The sequence below is a fragment of the Enoplosus armatus genome, chromosome 11 (assembly GCF_043641665.1).
Source record: "Enoplosus armatus isolate fEnoArm2 chromosome 11, fEnoArm2.hap1, whole genome shotgun sequence".
Lineage (NCBI taxonomy): Eukaryota > Metazoa > Chordata > Actinopteri > Centrarchiformes > Enoplosidae > Enoplosus > Enoplosus armatus.
The window spans coordinates 11284730-11306012 of NC_092190.1; the positions used below are offsets into that span (position 1 = coordinate 11284730).

The following is a 21283-nucleotide window of genomic DNA, read 5'->3' on the forward strand; positions in this document are numbered from 1 at the left end:
AAATCCATGAACCTACGTCTCAAACGATATGTCTAATGCCATCCATTAATTCATGATAGATTTTACAGGAGCAGATTTTTCAGGTTTGATGTTATAGGTAATAATGAATAATAACAGCATGTTTGTGTTGCTTCATTTGTCAACTGAATATTCATAATTCAGCCGACATATTATGTGCACATCTGTAGTCCAAGATGAAACAAATAACCTGCTAATTTCCTTATGATTCAAACTGACTGCTGACCGGTCGCTCGAGTAGCATAAACTCATAACTCTGTGGTGTTTGTGTTGAGCTAAATATAAAAATGCTTACGGTGATAGGTATTGTATTTAAAGGATTAACACCACTAAGGGAAGTCCCTGTGGGATTTATTTGTGCTCTCAGTGCAGTTTAATGGACCATCATACATTTCGAATGGCTTTTGGGAGGTGCTCTGTGTCAACATGACTGCAGGGTGGGTTCAGTTTGCAGTTAATGTGTTCAGAGAAAGATAGATATAAAGAGAGTAGACAGATTAAATCAGATTAGAAGGACATCTACACCTTAGAGGGAGCCCTGAAGCGGCTGTAATCAATATTTTTATTTACCACTCATAGTGACGAAACTACAGAAAATGATTACACCTTACTTTGCAGTTCTGCTTTATAGATATATTGTTTTGGCTTTTGTCGCTTCCAGGTATTTTCAGTGAAATGAAATCACAGTATGCTACCTGTTCGGCACCAATTGACAGAAAGTTTGCTACTAGCTTGTCAACATAGTGAAACATTTAGCTCCTAAACAGGCAGATATTTCCCTCAGGAGTTTGTGGAGACCAAAACGGAGCTAAAAGGAGAATGAATTTTTGCCTTGCATTCATCAGGTGACCAGTAACATGACTATACTAATAAGCTAATACTCCATATCTGTAAATAGGCAACTTTTTGCTACTTAAAAGGTGATGATATGTCAGTGACGTATTTGTCCTTGTTTCAGCTGCCCTCAGGTGGCTGGAATAATTGCAGGTTTAAGAATGAAAAACAATAAGCAAAATGTTGGTGTGTTGCCTTGACGGGGAGTGCCACAGCAATAGCCATGTTTTGGGGTAATTTCTTTTTCATAACTGTAGCCCTCAGTAGCATTAGACAAGATGATGCGTTGGGTTACGAGGCACATAATAGGCACATGACTCTTTTCCCCCTCGCGAATAATCTCTCCTGAGGCTCGTCTATTCCAGAGAAACTGCAGAATGATGTTTTATCATATGTATGTGTGTGTTTTTAAACCCCATAATTTTCTTACAGACAACTTTTCAGGGGTAGCTGGATATTTTCATTGCCCTCCACTTCTTGGTAAAAAGTATTATTACAATATATATTGAAAAGACAAGGGGTTATTATGTAGCATTACTCTAACTGGAGAGGTGTTTACTTGCAGTACCTCTTGGCTGGCTCATTGGCTCTATAATGTTAGCGTGGCAGACCACAAAGACAGCGAAGCAACTTCCAGACCAGCATCATTAAAATATTTAGTGCACACTGAAAGAAAAACAAACAATTACACAAAGACCTTTACTTTTCTCTAAAATGGCAGAAGTTCATGGCCTGTATGGGGGGTGGTGGGGTACAACTACTATAAACGCCTACTCTCTTTATTACGTTCTCTTTCACGCTCTTCCAGGTTTCAGTTTCCTGGCATTGATTTTCTCTTTTGACTCCAAACTGAAATTATGAAATTCTTACTTTTTACGTTTTGATATTGCATTGGTTTTCAGTCGGGCCAAGCCATAGTGGCAGTTTCCAAGGTACCGTAAGCTAGGAAGCCTGGATAATACAAAGCATCTGCGTCTCTCACTCTCCCTGCAACCACAGTGGCTGTGGAGGTGCCAGAGAGTCAGGGCTGTGAAGCCATTTTTAGAGGAAAAACATGGCTGCCAGGCATCCCTGAGTGGGTGTTGCTCCCTTTCCAGACCTAACACCGTAGTAAGACAAACATGCAATTAGAGTGCTGAGTCAGATACCTTGGGAATTGTTTGGTCGAACACTAATTACTCTAAATTGTACAATGGAAGAAATGCTGAGACATAAATTATGTCTCTATTAGAAATGGTTGACATTGAATAGCAGAGTTGGATTTCCGCTATCGTGCCGCAAGAAGTTGAACAAGAAGAACAATGTGTTGGTCCGTGAGATGATATTTTGCACCACAAACGGATTCAGGGGTTTGTTATAAGATTTTTGAGGTTGGGGGGGATGGCAGGTCATAAGAACGAGGTCTATGGTTCAAATGGTCCTCCAGTAAATATCTGGATTGGTAAACTCTCAGCTGGGTGAGACAATCCTCTACCCGCGACTAGAATTTGGGTGAGTGAGTAACTCAACTTCACCAACTTCTGGTAAAAAAAAAAACTAAATCCGGCGGTGTGGAGTTACTAAGAAGTGAGATCACCAGACCTCTGTAGCCTGCTCCTCATCTCTGCTTGAGGCTAGTGGCTCGAGGCTACATTAGCTGCTACCAGCATAACATACCAAAATCTCAGGCAGAACTGTCAGCGGTCAAGATGCATTGTGGGTAACCTAGGTTCCAGGACTTGACATGGAAGAAGAATGCGTGAAAGAAAAAAGACAATATTTCTGGTTCTGTTGCGTTGATTTTGGTACTTTTTGTATTAAACTGTCGAACATGACTCCAACAATGTTATAGAAGTGCAGAGCTAAATCGGTAGTATTTTAAGAGTTACAGACACCTGCAATAAAAGAGAAACATCCAAGTTCAAGTATAAAGGTTGAAAAGCCTTTTATTTAAGCATGTACCATAAAAGAATGAAATACCGTTTAACCTTCACTCTACTCAAACACTGAGTGTATTGGAGTTTCCTCCTTTTTGATTTATTTGTTTCTGCTATGTACGCAATGATGCCAGAGAAAAAGGGATTTTTCTTAGTTTATAGCTTTTTGACGGAGCCAAAAGAAAGCACAAGTCTCATTATAATTCAGCCCATTGTGGTTTTCCCTCTCACTGTCCTCATGTTTTGCTATAATCAATGTGGACAGTTACCATATTCATTTTTTCCATTGCAGAGAGAAGCTTTTTTTTTTTTTTTTTTCTTAGGAAAAACATACAACTGAAAGGCTCATGTTGGTTGGATTGGCTTGCTTAATCATTGCATGGAAGTATTAGTTGTTTTTACAGGGTGAGTTTGAGTCATAAATGTTGATATATTGACTGTTAAAACAAAATCATATGCTGAATTGTTCAGCAAATGTTGTACAGAGTTTGCAATGCTTTTGTTTGTAGACTCACGGAGGAAAATGGGTCAGCAAACAAGTGAATGGATCTGTAAAATGGGTTTGTGGTGCGGTGCTTTTATAAACCAATCAATGACTTGGATTCAGCACGCCAAACATGAAGGCAGACATACAGAGCAGATTGACCCATGAAGATGCCCTGCATTTAAATTTAGGTCAGCAATGCCACCACAGTACATATGAATGATGTTCACTGACTGCAACAAGTCGCCAGAGCAGTGTTTACAAGAATCTTGGTCTCCAGTGTTGTAATATGCCACTATGACGATCAGTTTGCTTTCCTGTTTTAGCTTCCCTCATACCCCATATGGGCCACCCCACACACCCATTTGGCTTCATCTGTCCTCCTCTGCTCTGGTGTGGTGAGCCTGCTTTCTCAGGCTGTCGCTAGTGTTTGTAAGTGGTGCTTGGGGCCTGGGCGCAGGCCTGCATCCCTGAGAACTCCTTTCCTCAGTGTGAATCAAGCAGGGTGCAGGTCTTCACGGGTGACTGAACACTGAGGAGCATTCAGAGCCCCCAGTCTCACAGCGTGAAAGGTTGACCCACAATGGAGCCTCCTCCATTTGTATGAGCTTCATCATCATTCAGATTGTGTCCTCAAGTAGGGGAGTGGCGCTGTCTCAACACTGGAGCTGAGCATGCAGCACTCAGGCTTTGCCTCCTACGTTCACATGATTATTCCCTCTCAGCCTGTCACAGTATTTTTGTTAAAGCTCCAGTCAGTCTTTCTGCTCTTTATGTGTCTAACAGTATCTTTTTTGCTTCATTCATTTGGTACCACTTTACATAAGATTTTGTCAATAAGTCACATGACTTAAGCTCACTGTTTTGATTTAAGGCCAATACATTTGCTGCATTGTTTAGTTTCTCTGCTCAAAATCAACCCTGTTTCCAGCAGCAGGCAGCTGTTTCCACACAATATGCTACCTGCCCAGAAAGGGCATTACGTGATTTATTATTATACACTGATAAAGTTATGTTTGACAGCTTTTTTATATCTGAAAGAATGTCCTATTATAAAGTGGTATCCCTATATTAGAGAACTCTTCAAGCCCTATAACAAATACACAAAGTAGACATAATTTCATACATTGGATCCCTAGAATTAGGCTTGCATTAGTTAATTCATGCTTCACAATCACTGGCTCATTCATCAGCTGCTTGGCCACCAGCTGACTAGTAATGTCCAGTAGTCGTATTCATGCAGTTGTACTGTGCAGCATGGCCATTATAACTTGACACTTCTCACAGTTAGTCTGCTGATACCTTTGTGCCAGTTGCTGCCGCACTTTCTGCCTCCTCGCCAACCTCCTCCTCCTCATGTGCTAAGATTTTTGTAATGTTGATTTAACTCAAATCTAATGTACATGTTTGTGATTAATAAGAGGTTAGTTCTCCCTGTAAAATCCTTGTTGCTGCTCAGATTCTTCGAGAGCTCCCTTAAAGAGCAGAGCCTTTTCTACCAAAACTAACTGGGTAACCATTTGCTGTAAGTGGTTTTCCTCAACATGAGTATCTCCGACTGAAACAGAAGTTAAGGCCAAGGAGGAGGATATGAACATCTTTTATAATGATCACATGTGTTCGTTTAGTTAGTCTGCAAACAACAAGTTTAACCGGGCTTGATCACATGTTTGGAATTTCCTTTTACATGTGCAACCATCACTTGTACATATGAACTGGAGTCTCTGTTCCCCACTTTACAAGGATGTCAGCTCTCCTGGTGTTTTACTGGGCTGACGGTGAAAAAGCTTGAAGATTAGTGCAGCATTTGTTGTTGTGGGATCCCCGCTAAGTTCACTTCCCTGACCCCTGAGGCTCCCCTCCCCTGCTGACCCCCCCCCCCCCCTCCTCTCTGAGGTCTGGTATCCGTGAGAAGACCCCACTCCAGCTCTGCTCCAGCAGGGCTCTCCCCCCAACGCTGAAAGGCCTTTCTCTCATTAGCATGCCCCTGGGGCTCCTCGGCCTGCTGTTGCCAAACAAACACAGCCAAGATCTTCTTCCCTGTCTCCCTCTCTGTCTGTTGGTCATCTCTCGCTCTCCGTCTTCCTCTTTCTCTGTTACAACTTGTTAAAAAAGTTGTTTCTGACTGTATCATCCTCTTAGCGTTCTCTTATTTCTCCCTACTTTATGAGCGCCTTCGCCCCTCTTAAAGTCCTCATGTTTCTGCCCTTCTAGTTCTCTGGATCTTCCATTTTGACGTGATGTTTCCTCTGTTGTTTGTATCAGCCCAGAGGACGCTCTGTCTCCTTGTTTAGGAAATGTAGATCTGCCTGCCTTTCCTGTGTCCTTTTCATGTGGGATAGAAGCCACCAGATGGAGGGAAGATAGCAGTCAGAGGTTGCTAATGTATGTTGCAGGAGCAGAGGGCATATGGTGCAAATCAGAAGATGAAGGGCTAACCCCCCCAACCACACCACAGCACCACAGCATGCACACACTCACATTCATGCAAAACAGAGAGACGTGAGCCTATACAGCACAGAGTAGGGTTTTCACCCACTGCACCCCCCTCTCTGATATAACAAACCAGTTCTCACCAGGCAGCTTGCTCTGGATTGCTATTCAGGGTTCTGCCTCGGGTTTCTGAGACAGGGACGCGTGAGAGGACGGAGTTTGGATTTGACTCCAAGCTGAATCCCAAAACAGTCAGCGCAAAACACAATAGATGCACATTTCGCCTGTGAAACTGGATATATGACTGGGGCACGCACTGAGCTCAGCCAAATCCCTTCTGACAAGACCTCTGCATCTTTGAAAGGAACTGTGGTGTACAGGGGAGCGGTGCCTTCGTGAGGCAGGACGAGACCAAAAGAGTGAACGTGGAGGAGAGAGAGAGAGAGAGAGAGAGAGAGAGGGGAAACGTGCGGGAAGGAGAGGGCGCGAGAGAGGAGAGAGTAAGGGGGAGAAAGGAAGAGAGAATTTGCTGAAAGGAAGCATTTTTGTTGGATGGGAGAAAAACAACCATGGAAACTCCATCAGAAGAAAACCAAGACCAGAGGCAGGACAAAAGAGGTACCAATGAGCGCTCACAAAGAGCCAGTTCAGTTCTTTTCACTGCTGTGTTTACTGGGGCTTTAACCTACTCCAGCCTGCTTGGTTTCACTTCACACAATAGTTGGGTAGATTTTTCTCAGCAGGGACTTCAAATTTTTAAATGTCAACACAGCATTCTTGTTTCAATGTTTGTATGCACATAAATTGTTGATATTCCAGTTGCGAACTGTGCATCGCTGCGTCTGTCATGCTTCCAGAGTGTTTTGTTTTTCTGCAGTGTTTTTGCTTGCGCTCGTTTTATGATCTAATTAGTTTAAGTATATGGGTTGTTTTCAGCAGACCTCGGTCCTGCAGCAGGAGGGATGCTGTGTCGCCGCCGGTCATCATCATGCTAGTGTCACTTTTAAGGACAATGAGCCTGTTGCAGAATCAACAGCAGATCAATCAAACCTCAGGGTGCGTCTGAGTTGTTCTTTCAGAGGGGGAGACCGATGATTAATGAGGTGGATGAGGGGCTGGCAAGGACAAAGATAAATGAACCAGATATTACCAGTCTCACAAATAGACAGCTCTGTGAGGAGTGTGTACACTAAAGAGATAGAGAGAGAGTCATTAACTTCCTCGCCCCCTTCTAGGAGGAATCAGCAGGAATCATTGATTTTTCTTTTATTCTTTGGTCTGAACATCTATTCCAGGTAAAATATTGAAGATTTAGAGCACTTCGCCCAAGAAAGGCTGCGGTGTCTCTCAGGGTGCTTAATAATGTTATAATCTGCAAAAGTAACTTTGAAACCTCTCTTTCCTTATACTTAATAATCTCCAATTTGTACAACTTCCAAAACTGTCACGTGTATCCAGGGCTGTGACTAAAGATTATTGTCATTTTCAATCTGTCAGAAAATGGAGTAAAGGTATTCATTTTGCAGTGATATAAAATTGAGAAAAGTGGCAAATCTTCACATTTGAAGCAGCCAATGTTTAGTATTTACAGGGGGGGGATAAACATTATGTTGATTGACAAAAAAGTCCAACCCCTTACTAATCCTAGTCCTACATTTTACCTCTCAATAGTACAATAGACAGTAGAGAGCTGACAGGAAACGAGGGGAGAGAGAGATGCAACAAAGGTCCTTAGCTGGACTCCTACTGTGGATGTTGCGATCACATGGTTGGGGCTCAGAGCTGTTCCTTGCCTTAGAAAGCTTTAAGGGCTGGGTCAGGAACCTGTCGGCCTGTGAAGCCCATTGAGACACTATATGTGATATTGACCTATAAACAGAGTTGGCTTGACTCGACTCTCCCAGCATTTACTCACACAGCAACTCATGTTCACATATTTACTCCTCTACTGTACCCAAACACACAGTTTATGAGCCATTACAGCCATCATTGCCTCTTATTGTCATCGAATACATACACACCCTCAGCTGCTTTCACGCACAGCCATGGGTGAGCTGGAGTCAACAGCTATTAGCTGACAGAGTACATGTTTCCCTTGTTAGATAAGTAAACAGTGAGACCACTTTTGACGAATTTGCAGGCTCAGATCTCCTCCGTCCCTCGAGAATGGCCATTATAGCCATTATGGCATTTTTAAGTATCGCTCCTCTCAAAGTGGAAGAGTGTGGAAAATGAGACTGTTTCTCATAAATGGTGCTTTGGCAGTTGCCCCAGTGAAGCAACAAACAACAATACTTAGCATTAGCTGTAAACAGGCACATCTGTTAGCAATGAGGCTAGATGTTAGATTAAAGCTGGATGGCGTTTTTGACGGAGCTGGAAGCCAGTTTGTTGTTTTGGACTCGGGGATGAGATGGACGAGTTGCAATGTCTTCATCAAAAATTGTGTGTGTCCAAGTGTGTTTGTTTATGTGAGTGGGGTTTGTTTGTATATGATATACATACTTTTACAATGTACATACAATTTATTTGTTGCTTGTATGTGTTTTTCTTGCATGTGATTCTTTGTTTGCGCTGGTGTGGGTGTGTCTGTGTTTGTGTCTGCTGCAGACATCAAAATAAAACAATGTTTTTCAAAATGTCTGCTGCTCGCTTGATCACATCCAGTTGGTATTTCTCTACGCAAATGTAGACATTTTTCCACTTTCCACTGAGGGCCCCAGCTGTTGGAAGATTTCAGCTTTGCCGTGTTGACAAGCTGTGTTAGCGTGATGTCTGTTGTTGAAGGATGGAGGGTGGTGATGAAGCAGAGCCAGCTGCAGGGGTCAAGCAAACTGTAGCGATGCATGCACGTGCTGTTGGGCCCCTGTTGCCCCCCTTGTACCAATCAAGTACACAAGTACAGTACACACAGCATACTATAGAAGGCAGCTTCATTATATTTTGCAGACAAACCAACCAACAACCGGTTGCAACGATTGATTTCATTATCGATTAATCTACCGATTGTTTTTTGGATTAATGGATTAATTGTTTGGAGTCCAAGGTGACATCTTCGTTGCAGCTCTAACTCCTGGGATATTACCTGGTTCTAGGTTTTCTGTTCGTAAGTATGTGCTAATTTGACAGCTTTATTTAAGAAATACATTGTGACACAGGGCCCTCTGCATAATAGGGCCATAAGATTATGTAATAATGAGGGACCCAGTTGATATTCTCCTTTTTAATTATGCAAATTCCCTTACAAATTTGCAAGTAATACAATTATCGAAAATCGGGCATCCTGGTGATCTGGGGTTTATGGCACCAATCATGAATTGCAACGTCCCTGGTTCCCTTCCGGCCGGGGGCCTTTGTTGCATGTCATTCCCCCTTTCTCTCTCCTCTCATTTTCTGTCACTCTCTCTAGTGTTGGCTGTCAAATAAAGGTATAAAATGATCATAAAATAACAAAAAAAACACCTGACACTCAGTAAACCTCTGGAAGTCTTGAATGTCTCACTTTGCCTGCTTGGTAGTCCAGCATTGTGGTTACAAGGCTGAGACTGAACCCTTGTTTTTCTTGGTCACTCTGTCTAGCTGTGCCTCTGTCTGTTTGTCTGTCTGCGGGTCTGTATGCCAGCTTGCCTGCAACTCCTGTCGTTCTTAATGAGCCATCTCATTCACACTTTGGATGATTTGAGATGCTTTGACAAACAGGATCCCCCTGGAGTGTGAAGTAGCTGCTGTTGCTCATTGTGGCTAAGCTATGTGTAGTGCTGGAGGGGCACACAGGATGGAGCTCAGCGGTGGGCTTGTCCTGGGCCTCAAGCCTGTGGGCCGGAAGAGCGGGCTGTGGTTCTCTGCCATTCTGAATGGCCCCTGAGAGTCCAGTGTGATGGACAGTCTAGGGCTGCACACACTGGCCCTTTGTATCGGGGCTTCTTGGACTCTCTCTCTGTCTCTATTTTTTTTGGTCTCTCTCACACAATGTCATACGTGCAAACACACACTCCCCCCCCCCCCCCCCCCCCCACACACACACACACACACACACACACACACACACACTCCTTGTGATCCCGATGTGGCAAATGTAGCCGCTGCTGTAAGGCCTGACATTGTCATTACAAACAGTCGCTAACTTGTCTGTATTTTGTTCTCTAGCTCTGTTTTTCATTCTATCGCTCCTCCTCCCATTCATGTACTGTAGCAGTGAGTTGGAGAGTGGAGAGTCTTGAAGTGGCTGGAGGTCTAACCAGGAGTATTAGTCAGGGACTGGGAGCATGTGAAAGTCATCAGAGGGAAAAAGGCCCAACGTGATTTTCATTTATGATGCTCCATTCAGAACAAGCCAGCAAGATCCATTAAGTACAAGCTTGTTGTTGAGAGTCACCAGCTCCTACTGTTATCCCCTGTGGAGGAGGATGGTTTGAGCTAAAGTCTGACCCGCAATATCCTGTGTGCTATGAAATCCCACACAGTACACAAAACAGTCCGTACTGTGCTGCGTGGTAGGTTTACTAATACAGGCTGTCTATCTTATAACTCTCAAATACACGTCCTACAACGTCCTCTATGAACATTTTGACAAGAAGATTGATATCACTCTCACATCTGTCTGATAAATACAGTATGAAGCTCCTGGTGTCTTGTCATCACAATGAGGTTACCAGGCAACCACCTGAGCCTCCTGCCATAAAATTGTACCGTATATAAATACTGTAAAACCATGAATTGAAGTTTTGTTTGAATTATACAAACAAGATATGCGTTTAATTAGTGAGCTTTAAATGTGCTGTGAGCTAAATTTTGTTAGCTTTAGACAGAGACAGGCTAGCTGTTCCCATCTATTTCCAATCTTAATGCTAAGCTAGGCTAACTGGCTGCTTGGCTTTAGTCCTATATTTAACAAACAAATATTATCTCAGCGAGAAAGCAAATAAGTTTCCCAAAATATCAAATTATTCCTTTAACCCTACAGTGCAGCCCCACCTTCCTCAAAAAGAGAACGAAAAAAAGTAAAGCTTTAGACGAGGACTGATTCTTAAACATGCAGCCTTCTATAAAGTATGCAGATTTCATGATAAGACTGCACGTAATATCTCACAGACCCTGCGATTACTTCAAAATCCTACCTCTGCTTTGAATCCATCGACTGAATGAGACTGATTTTACTGTGGTGCAGACTATACTGTTCCCATGGTACTTTGTGCAGGACTACTTAAAAGTGGTGTTGGGCTTTGATGTCATCTCTGTCTCCCCTGATGTCTAATACCAAGACTAAAGCTTTCACAGAGGCCCTTTGTGAACAGAGTAGTATTCCTGAGGTTGCTAATAGTTGAGCCACATCTGTCCTTGTGCCAGTGTTTTTTCAGTCAGCCAGAACAGAGTTATACTAACCTGCCAACATGTCCAGCCCAGCTGTGAAAATACCACCTTGGATTTATTGTGTTATTAAGCATAACAACCAGTAAGTGACACAAGGTTTCTCCATTGATAGAGCGATGTCTAACCAACATGCTCAGCCTGGAGGCTTCAAAAGCAAAACCACTCTTGTGGACTGGACACTAATCAAACAGATGGCTTATCGATTAGATTGGTGGCTTTCAAACATAATGTATGTTTTCTCTCTCTAAGTGCTCCACATTTAGACAAGCATGGCAGAAGCAGATATGTCAGGCTGACCTTCCTCATGTCGGGCTCCAGGATAGTTTGGTTACGTGGTCAACGTGACGTTTCAAAGCATTTGAAGCATTTCATACATTCAGAGACAGTTTTGTTTCCTCATAGCTTTAGACATCCCTATATATCTTCAGACATTTTTCTCCTCGTTGTCAGATCCATTAAAAATTCAGGCTATTAAGGCAGACTAACTGTCATAATGATATCATAGCAATCAGCTTTTTGACAGTTGATCTAATGGGAATAGTGATGCATTTGAAGGCAGGGTTTGAAACCAAACAGACACTTAATGAGTTTGACAGTCGTGTTGATTTTCATCCATGACATGTCACTGTTGGTTTCAATCAAATTAATTCTAAATAAATCAGTGTGACTGTTGTTACAGCCTCTGTCACTTTGTTCACATTTACACAAGAGATTTGGTAATGGAGATAAACTCTAACCACACTTTTCATCTGGAAATATTTCTTCTCTTCAGGAGGGTGAACTGTGAGAGCTAGTTGATTTATAGCAAAGATATGGTCTGCTACTGGATCAGAACTACCTGACAGTTACATCCACTACAAGAGCAGCTCTCCATTCAAATGGACTGTATTTACTTTGCAGCTGGGCTCAATATCCTGTGGAGCTCTGCGCTCTAACTCACAGCAGCCCCCCCCGACATGTTCATCAGAGAAATGTGGGCTGCGGTAGAAGTTAGTGACTCTGCTGTGGGCACACTCATTGGGTTGTGGTTAAAATGCTGCCATGGCAACTCCTATTCACCCACCATGGGACAAAATGGTTTTACCTCCCTGTACTACACAAACAGTCAGGATGAAGCGTGTGACTGCAAAAGTATTGGCCCAGCAGCACCGTATCTGTTGTCATTTTCTTTTGTCACAGCAACGAGCGCAAACACAGATGAACTTTAAGGATTCTCGCCTCGTGGAAGAGGCAAGCAAGTAGTTGGTCCGTTTTCTTCAAGAAAAACACAAAGTTGTGTTGAACTAAGATAAGCTCTGCAGCCCTCATTTTCCTACTACAGACAAGAAAGAGCAGAAATAAGAAAACCCTTTGTGATGGATTCACGAAAAAACATATACAGTATATAACGTCTTAGCCTCTATTTGCCCTATCATATAGATATATACACATACATTATATACTGACAGGAGCACAACATCACAAATTATTCATATGTATAACATGGTCTCATGCTATTGATATGTAACAGAATGTGCAAAGATGTTTGTGGAAATTTTAATCTGATTATTTCTACTGCATTGTAATTGTCTTGTTCCTATTACATATACTGTGCTCGGGTATGGATGAAATGCAATTTGCACAATCTGTTCTGTGAAGTTTGGTGCAGTTCTTTTAAACCCACAACATATTTAAACGTAATTTTTTAATCCTCCAATAATTTATGTTTTGGCCACTTGAAAGCAGTGCAGCTCGCTGACTTGTTAGCAGGCAATTGCTTATTTATGTATCCAGCAGATGGGGAGCAACAATTAGCATTAGTTTTACCAACTCCTGAGGGAAGTATCTGGCTCTGTAGCTGCTAGATGCTCCACTATGTTCACCAGCTAGTTGCTAACTTTGTCAGTTGCTGCTGCTTGATGCTGGGTAGGTAGTGTATCAAGGGTTTATGAGAGCTTAATGGTGCTAATGAGAGCGGTGAGAGTGAACCAAATCAGTAATGTTGCAGGGTGGAAAACCAAAACAATGAGCTTAAAGAGGCTAAATGCTCTGTAGAGTTGAGGGGAACTGTAGAGCCGGCGATAATTCTTTATAGGTTTGTCACTACAAACAACCTCTGCCACATACACATCGTCATTTTGATCCATTGTTAAACTAAAATTATTGATTATAGCAGCTGTAAATACTTTGGTTGCAGTGTGACATGCATGTGAGAGCTTTAAAACATTAACAACCATTGACCTGGATGTCCTGTGACTCAACAACATCCTGTCAGACACATGTGGATCTGATTGGAAGCACACTGTGGTTTGTTTGCGTGCGTCCACAGACAGTGCATTGTGGTGACTGGCTCCATTTCACAAGGCATAAGAACACATTGGATGAGGCAGATCCATCTGGGTCACTTCATTCCCTCATTGTGTGTTGCCATTGATTTCCATTACAGCTTGGCAGACACCCCATTGCTCTGACCTGTTGGATGGCCATTAGTTCCCTTTAAGTGTCGTGATGAATTGTCATATGGTACATTAAAGGCAGTGAGGACTGTAAAGCCTCCGCCTCACAGCAGCAAACTGTACTGTTTCCGGTGGTACTTTGCATCGCAGAAGTCTTGAAAGGAAATGTGTCTGACCACAGACACATTTTATGAAATCTATTTTGAACAGACTTGTCTGCTCTGTCTGTATCAGTTCCTTTGCAGCGTTGAGGATCTCTAAGTCAGTCTGGTGTTCTTTAATCTTGAGTCCTGATGAGTGACAAAACGCCATTTGGTGTTATTGGTTACAAAACTCTATATTGATCTGTTCAGGGTTGTACCCTGCCCCCTGCAAGTGAGACACAATCCCTTATATGGAATTGAGGGCTGATGTTGACTTAAAATTTACTATGTGGCCTTTTAAAGTAAAAAGATCTGGTATAAAACACTGTTCCATGATATCACTGACACAGTTTTTCTGGGGTTTTTTTTCCTGCAGGTTGCTTTGAGTGCTGCATCAAATGTTTAGGCGGGGTGCCGTACGCGTCGCTGGTGGCTACGATCCTCTGCTTCTCTGGTGTTGCCCTGTTCTGCGGATGTGGCCATGTGGCTCTCACTGGCACCGTGACCATCCTGGAAACCCACTTCTCCAAGGTCACCAGTGATCACGCCATGCTCACTGATGTGTAAGTGGCCTCATACTCTATGTATGCACTACATGACAGCTTGTAATGCTTGCCAGTGTCTGAGAAACAAATAAAAGTGATGACATCCTGGTAATATCCTCAGTGTGAAAATGTGTTCTTACATAACCATTGCAATAAAGAGAGGCCTATAGTAAGATAGAAAGCACTTTTAATGAGGTTGACTTTATGTACAGTAGGCTATTTTTAGCTGATAACGTCTCCCACGCTCACCTTATCCTGGAGAACAGTCCTAATATGGACCTTTTTTTAATCCATTAGTCCAGACAATAAAAGAGGAATGACAGGGCAGAGACAGGACTTCACATATGTTTTATGTTGCCGTAGATTTGGAGTGCACTGTTTAATTTAAGATGTCTGCAGAGGGAGTCTGTCTCTCGGCGGATGATTTCCAGAGACATGCATCACCTGTTATCTCCACATTTGGGCTTAGCGTCTCTCTTCACGTCTTAGGGAAGCTGAGCCACTATCTCAATCACAACCATCTGTTTATGGTTACACATGTTTTAAAGATTGCATGCAAAAAAATGATGAATGATCGCAAGCAGCTATTTTCCACACCAGACAGTGGTATGTCTTGCTGCTCCTTTACCTGACACTTTTAGTGGATTTCTCCAGGTGTTAAGTTTGGAGGCTAAAAACATGCGAGTCGTTGATTTGTGCTTACTCTGTTTTTACAGGCACTACTAAGCTCATGTGTGACGTTTCTCTTTAACAGAATACAGCTGATGCAGTATGTCATCTATGGCATTGCTTCGTTTTTCTTCCTGTATGGGATCATTCTGCTGGCTGAGGGCTTCTACACGACCAGCGCGGTCAAGGAACTGCACAGCGAGTTCAAGACCACCATCTGTGGACGCTGCATCAGTGGAATGGTATGGTACCTGATGTTTAAACGCAGAATGCTTAAAAAATACATACAAGGATGAAGACGATGATGGTCATTATAGGAACAAAGTATGACGGAAGAAAGAGGATGAGGAGGAGCGTAATTGTTACCTTTTTACGACTGATTTGGTTTCATGGTCATCTGATGACGCTAACGTTGTGCCACCTCTGTGTCCTCAGTTTGTGTTCCTCACATACATTCTGGGTGTGGCCTGGCTCGGTGTGTTTGGCTTCTCTGCTGTGCCAGTCTTCCTCTTCTACAACATGTGGTCTACCTGTGCTGCCGTGAGGTCTCCCATGGCCAACCTCACCAACATTGACTCCATCTGTGTGGATGTTCGTCAGTATGGTAAGATAATAACACTTTGTCCAAGAAGATGTCTTGTTAGGCATCACTTATTAGTGCACACACTGAGGTGGCTTAGAACCATATATTTATAATATACAATATTCTCATATAGGGGGTACCAACCTTTTTGGCTTTTAATCTCTTAAAACCAAGCAATGTCTACTTGTGAGCCCTCATCACCTGTTGCATATGTCTTTGAATAATTTTAAAAGGCCCAAAGAGGTAAAATTATCCAGTAATTCACAAGTTAAGAGGAAAGTCTTTAAAAATCAACATGATTTTGAAATATGTTATAATATATTCACCTCCATCTTATTATTATAATATATTCACGTCCATCTTTAGTATCACAGTAAACAATACTGATCAGAAAATAACAAGCCAAGTGTTCACTGGGATTTTTTTCATAGCTGTGTGTTCCATAAAGAAGTACTCAAACATCTTACTATTGCACCTCCATAAAGTTGGGGAACTTGAAAGGGACAGATTCAAATAAAAGAATACTCCAAAGCAGCAGAGGTCGTGATACTTCAGACTTTTAGTCTCTACAGGTCAGGCTCTAAAAACACTGGATCCTACATTTCCCATTATCTTTCATTAGACCCTCTCTGACTGATATGCCCAGGATTTTTCCACATGCCCAGTTTGTAATGCAGGCTTTCCATTAAAAATGGATTGACATCATCAGGGGTTATTCTCTCAGACTTTAAAAAAAGCTCAAAAGACATTATATAACTTCTCAGGCTTAGGAGTAGTCCTCATGATGACTAAACTGATTTTCATGTGTGAAATCGGAGCCCTACCCCCTTTTAAATCTCAGTTTAGCAGACATTTTAGCAAAAATAACAACAATCATTTTATGCTTTGAACTCAGTAGACTCTTGACAGGTTTGATCATTATTCTCATGGTACAATGAAGTTGAATTTCTTGGCTTTCAGGAATTATCCCATGGAATGCCACACCAGGAAAAGCCTGTGGATCTACGCTAGGTGACATCTGCAACACCAGTGAGGTGAGAGGTTGTCTTCTATCAGATCTATCTATCTAAGTTTTTTTTTTTTTTTTTAACTGAAGAGTAATCCGTGTTGCTTGTCTTTTTCCAGTTCTACCTGTCTTATCACCTGTACATCGTAGCGTGTGCTGGGGCAGGAGCCACTGTGATCGCTCTGGTAAGCTTCCCTCCAGTCTCTTCCGTCCCCTCCCTTTAGTCCATCTTTGCACGGTTTGTATCAGCAGATCATGTGTCAAGTGCTCCTCTTGTCATTCCCATATGGTTTATGTAACCACACCAAGGAAGATCACACATAGGCTTTTTCCTCAGCTCCAAACCCATTGCTTTTTACCATCTGCTTAGATGCACATGGCCCCGTTTTTATTTTAGGATGGATGGGAGAGGGTGTAGCTAAGGGCTTGCCTTTTGTGCGTCTTTTTCTAAAAATCATAATCATAAGTTTGAGCCACAAAATCTCAAATAGGATATTGTATTATGATCTCTAACATTTGATCCTTTTACTTTTTTTAAACTTTTACTGCTGGAAAATATTCGGTCACTTTACTAACTATGTCACAGTACTAGTGACGAGGAGGTCACCGGCATGTTCTCTTACAACCTTTTCTGTTCTCTTCCACCAGCTGATCTACATGATGGCTACCACTTATAACTTTGCTGTTTTGAAGTTTAAGAGTCGAGAAGACTGCTGCACTAAGTTTTAAACTGTTTTAAGAGCACAGTACAGCATTTGAGGCTGTACTGAGTAGAGACAGTTGCCACTGACAACAAATGAACTAAAAAAAACAAAACAAAACCTGAGAATAGAAAAATCAACATCTCTCCTTTAGTGTAAATAGCTGATTGTATGCTTCCTTTAGCATTTGGTATCCAGGGATATTTGCTTGTCTGAGGACACCTAATGAAAGTGTCTTCAGATTGAGGTGGTGTTTAGTTGACTGGGTTGTTCTGCTTTCCTTGGCACTTACTTAGACTTTTGTCACCATCAGATTTTATAGAAATGTGCACAGCTAGAAATCACAACACAGTGTTATTTATATTCGTAATGTGTCAAGCTGATTCTGACCGCATCTTGAGTATTTCAGATTTAAAAAAAAACAAAAAACCTACAGTATTTAACATGCAGTACCTCACCTTGCATGACAGGACGAGCATCAGTTGACTGCAGTCAGAGCTGAAATGCGAATTTGTGCACAAACTCCTGAAGCACTTAACGTAAGATCCCTGTACAGGTTGTAACACACAATTTTAAAAATGATCTAAATTGAGGTCTGATCAAGACACACACTGCACCAAGCACACGTAGATCTACAGTATAAAGCTCTGATGACAAATATTACAGGTGTTCTCAGGCTTTATGTTTTTCATTGCCAGATTAACAGTTTTGGTGAGACTGAATTCTAGTGATACATTTATAAAAGGACTAGCTACAGTGGCAAAGTGCCTTGTCCTTTATATTTCTTTGGTTTTTTTCCTTAGCCTTAAAAGTTTGGTGCCGACCCATGACACCGCAAAGTGTTATGCAGAAAACATTCAGTATTATTTCTTTTGTCACAAGTTAGACTCTAAACTGAACTAAAAACCTTTCATCAACTGTTTTATTCTGATGAGTATTACGGCGACCAGTTGTGTTTATTATAGATTTCAAAGTGACTGCACATACCTAGCACAGCACACTATGAAGGGTTAGGCCAGTACCAGGGGTATACTTCTGCGTGAGGCCCTAAGCCTCGCTTTCATTTCATGTATTTTATAAAACAAAAAAAGAAATTCTCCTATTTTAGAGTAGAGTAAATGTATATTTTCTATGGGGGCTGACGCTGCTATAGCCTCAGCTATGAAGTTGATGTTTTGTTTCATACATTTTCCTTTATTCTTTCTCAAAGTGCCATTAAAGAGCCATTTGTTTTTATCTTAACACTGAGCCTGCATGCTTACATTTTTTCAGATTCTTTGATCTGTTTATAGTTACTTATACTCCATATTTCATATATTTAATTTTCTCCTAAGTTTTTGAAGACTGTAGCTTTTACTTTCTATATAAAATAAACAATCTTTGTTTACAAAAGTATCCCTATGTGGTCTATTTCTTACAAATCCTACAGGAATATAATACTGAACCTCATATGGAACAGGATCAGATTCATAAAATACAAAAATCTCATGCTTTGCACTAACCTCAAGCTGCATAAAACTTGCACGCACAACCTTTGGCTCTCTTTCTCTTCTCTATTCATTCTCACGCCTTAAAAAAAAAAAAATCTATTTTCGGTAGTATTGCATAGCAAGTTAGTAACGTAACTCCAGTATTAGTAATAATTGTAACAATAATGTTACAATAAGTCTTTTTTTCAGTTTTATCCTTTGCCACCCTTGTGTGTAAAGTCTTTTTAAAAGCTTAACTTTATGTTTGTGTATGTCTGTAATGTACGTACTGTAGCTCTGACTCCTGTAGCTTGCTTTGCATCTTTGACATGCTCACCGGCCATCCACCTCACCCTTCTCTTCCAGATCCACTTCCTCATGATTCTCTCAGCAAACTGGGCCTACCTTAAGGATGCCAGTCAAATGCATGCCTACCAAGACATCAAAATGAAGGAAGAGCGGGAGCTGCAGGACATCACCTCACGCTCAAAGGAATGCCTCAATTCCTACACATAAGGATATTACACGCTCACACTCACAGTCCACGCAAACACACACACACACACACACACACACACACATAGACACATAGACGCTGTGGCCAACCACTGTGGCCCCCTTTGGACCGAGACAATGCTCAGCTAAAATAACCTGCCAACTGCCGTGACACTGTGCAGTACTAACCAGGCTCCTAACAAACTAATGCATCAGTTGCTTTCTGCACTAACTCACCAACAAGTGTTTTGGAACTGCTACTTAAAATTTCCATATATGCTGTTGTTTTTTTTTTTAAATCTTCTATTTTTCTGAAGGGATTCTGAATTGAAGTCTGATATTCATGTAGTGTTTGATTTTCTCTAGCCCTTTTTACAGCCAGTTTTTGCTGGTGAAGCTTGAGACATTGCACTATTCTTACACAACGCATAACAACGTCTGTTTGTTTTACGGTCTTGCTCTGTCTTTCTTTTGAGCAGTGGTGGCCAGTTTCCAACAAAGGGAATGTAACATTTTATTTGTTTGCTCTCTTTCAATCAAAAAGACGGATGAGTTACACACAACATGAAAGGCCTTACATCCAATCTGAGTTAGTGTGTCACTTCTAGATAGAGGAAACATCAATTTATAATGTACTGACACAAGACTGTGGCGTGTCACAAGATGTTTTGCTTTGACTTCGAAGTAGGGACAGAGGTTAAATATATAATGTGGACCCAGTTCTGTTGTAAAAGTGGCGGTAAAAGTATTTAACTGCATCTGAAACTTCGTGATAATCCTAAGTGTTAATAATTGGTTTTCTATTTTTCATTGTACAGCTACTTAAGTCAGAACATTCATGGCCTACATTAACACTACCTCAGTGTGGAACAAACACTTCTCCCTCGTAAAACTATGGTTTGGAAATCCCATTTTAACTGTAAAAAGATGCCTCAGACACATAGTATGTATCAGGGTATAGCTGCAAAGTAAACTAACCATACACACCGGAAGCTCCTCTACATCACAGTATCATAGAATTTAATTTTTTATGCTTAATGCCATACGAATAACTTGCTTGCTAAATGTGGATGGCTGCCAATAATGCGACAGAAGGATATTCAGTGTATTCGATATCTTAAAAAGTTTGGTTCATGTGTATTAATTTATGCAAATGAAAAAAAAAGATCAAGGCTTACCAACAAAAAGAGCTCTCTGATCCCTCATAAATGCTCATTATCTATTGTAATGTCTGATCTTATATTGTAATATCTGATCAAAATTTACTTGATTTTGAAAAATCCTATAAAACAAGTGTGACTACGTCCCATGTGCAATGGTACTTTGGAAAAACCTACAGATCTAAAGAACCTAAGGTGTGAAAAATGTAAAAGTCAGGATTTTGGAAGTGTTTTATTTTTGAAGATAAAACCACTTAATTTTTTTTCTTAATTTTCTATAATTGCACCTGTTTTTGATGTGCAATTGTCATAATGCTGACATAATTACTCATGTAATCTTTTATTTCCATTAGTTGAGTTACAGGGATAACTTGATGTTTCTTTGTTGCATGAAGACAACTGTTTCTGCAGTGACACATGTGATATACAGTCATGTATGCTGACATCAGTAGTAGGCAGTGTTTGCCTGTTTCCTTTTTTTTTCTAACTGAATACAAATTAATCCATTTTACGTAGCTGATTAGTTATAGGTGTTTTTTTAGGTTATTTTATTCAAGTCAAAAGTATATGAGTCTTATATTATTTTGTTGCCTGATAGTATACCTGTATTTTCTATGAATGTCAAGGGCTTCCTCGTGAATTACTGATGCGAAACTTTTAATTCAACTTTCAAATAACAATAAGTCATTTCTAAAATTGTACGGCAATCTAAATGGTAAGTTTAGCCAAAGTATGAGTGCCATTGTGACTCTCTGCCCAGTGTATCGGTGAGATATTGTAGTACAAAACCTGCACAGTTCTCTGCAGGACGTATAGCCACAGGTGTACAGTGGGCAAGGAGAAAGATGACAGATGTCCATGCAGCTAATGTACATCTCATCTTTGTATGCTGTGTTTCCTGTTGAATGAACCAAAAACTAAAGAATAGGCTACCTATCAATCACCAGGAGGACAACAATCCAGCATCCTGTCTGACCCAAACCCAATTTATGACATTACTCAACTGGCCTGTTGACTGTTTT

At 41.2% G+C, this 21283-nt stretch overlaps 1 protein-coding gene across 2 annotated transcripts; it reads left to right on the plus strand.

Moving 5' to 3' along the window:
• Nucleotides 1–6239: 6239 nt before the first annotated feature.
• Nucleotides 6240–19122, plus strand: gpm6bb (glycoprotein M6Bb). 2 transcript variants are annotated; one of them, XM_070914281.1, is made up of 7 exons: nt 6240–6303; nt 14010–14196; nt 14933–15089; nt 15283–15451; nt 16391–16464; nt 16556–16621; nt 18973–19122. In XM_070914281.1, the coding sequence occupies exons 1-7, from the start codon at nt 6255–6257 to the stop codon at nt 19120–19122; spliced, it is 852 nt and encodes a 283-aa protein (XP_070770382.1). In that variant the 5' UTR covers nt 6240–6254. The 2 variants fall into 2 exon arrangements, with proteins under 2 accessions (XP_070770382.1, XP_070770381.1); XM_070914280.1 differs by lacking the exon at nt 18973–19122 and adding an exon at nt 17085–17165 and having other exon boundaries at nt 6255–6303.
• Nucleotides 19123–21283: the final 2161 nt, after the last annotated feature.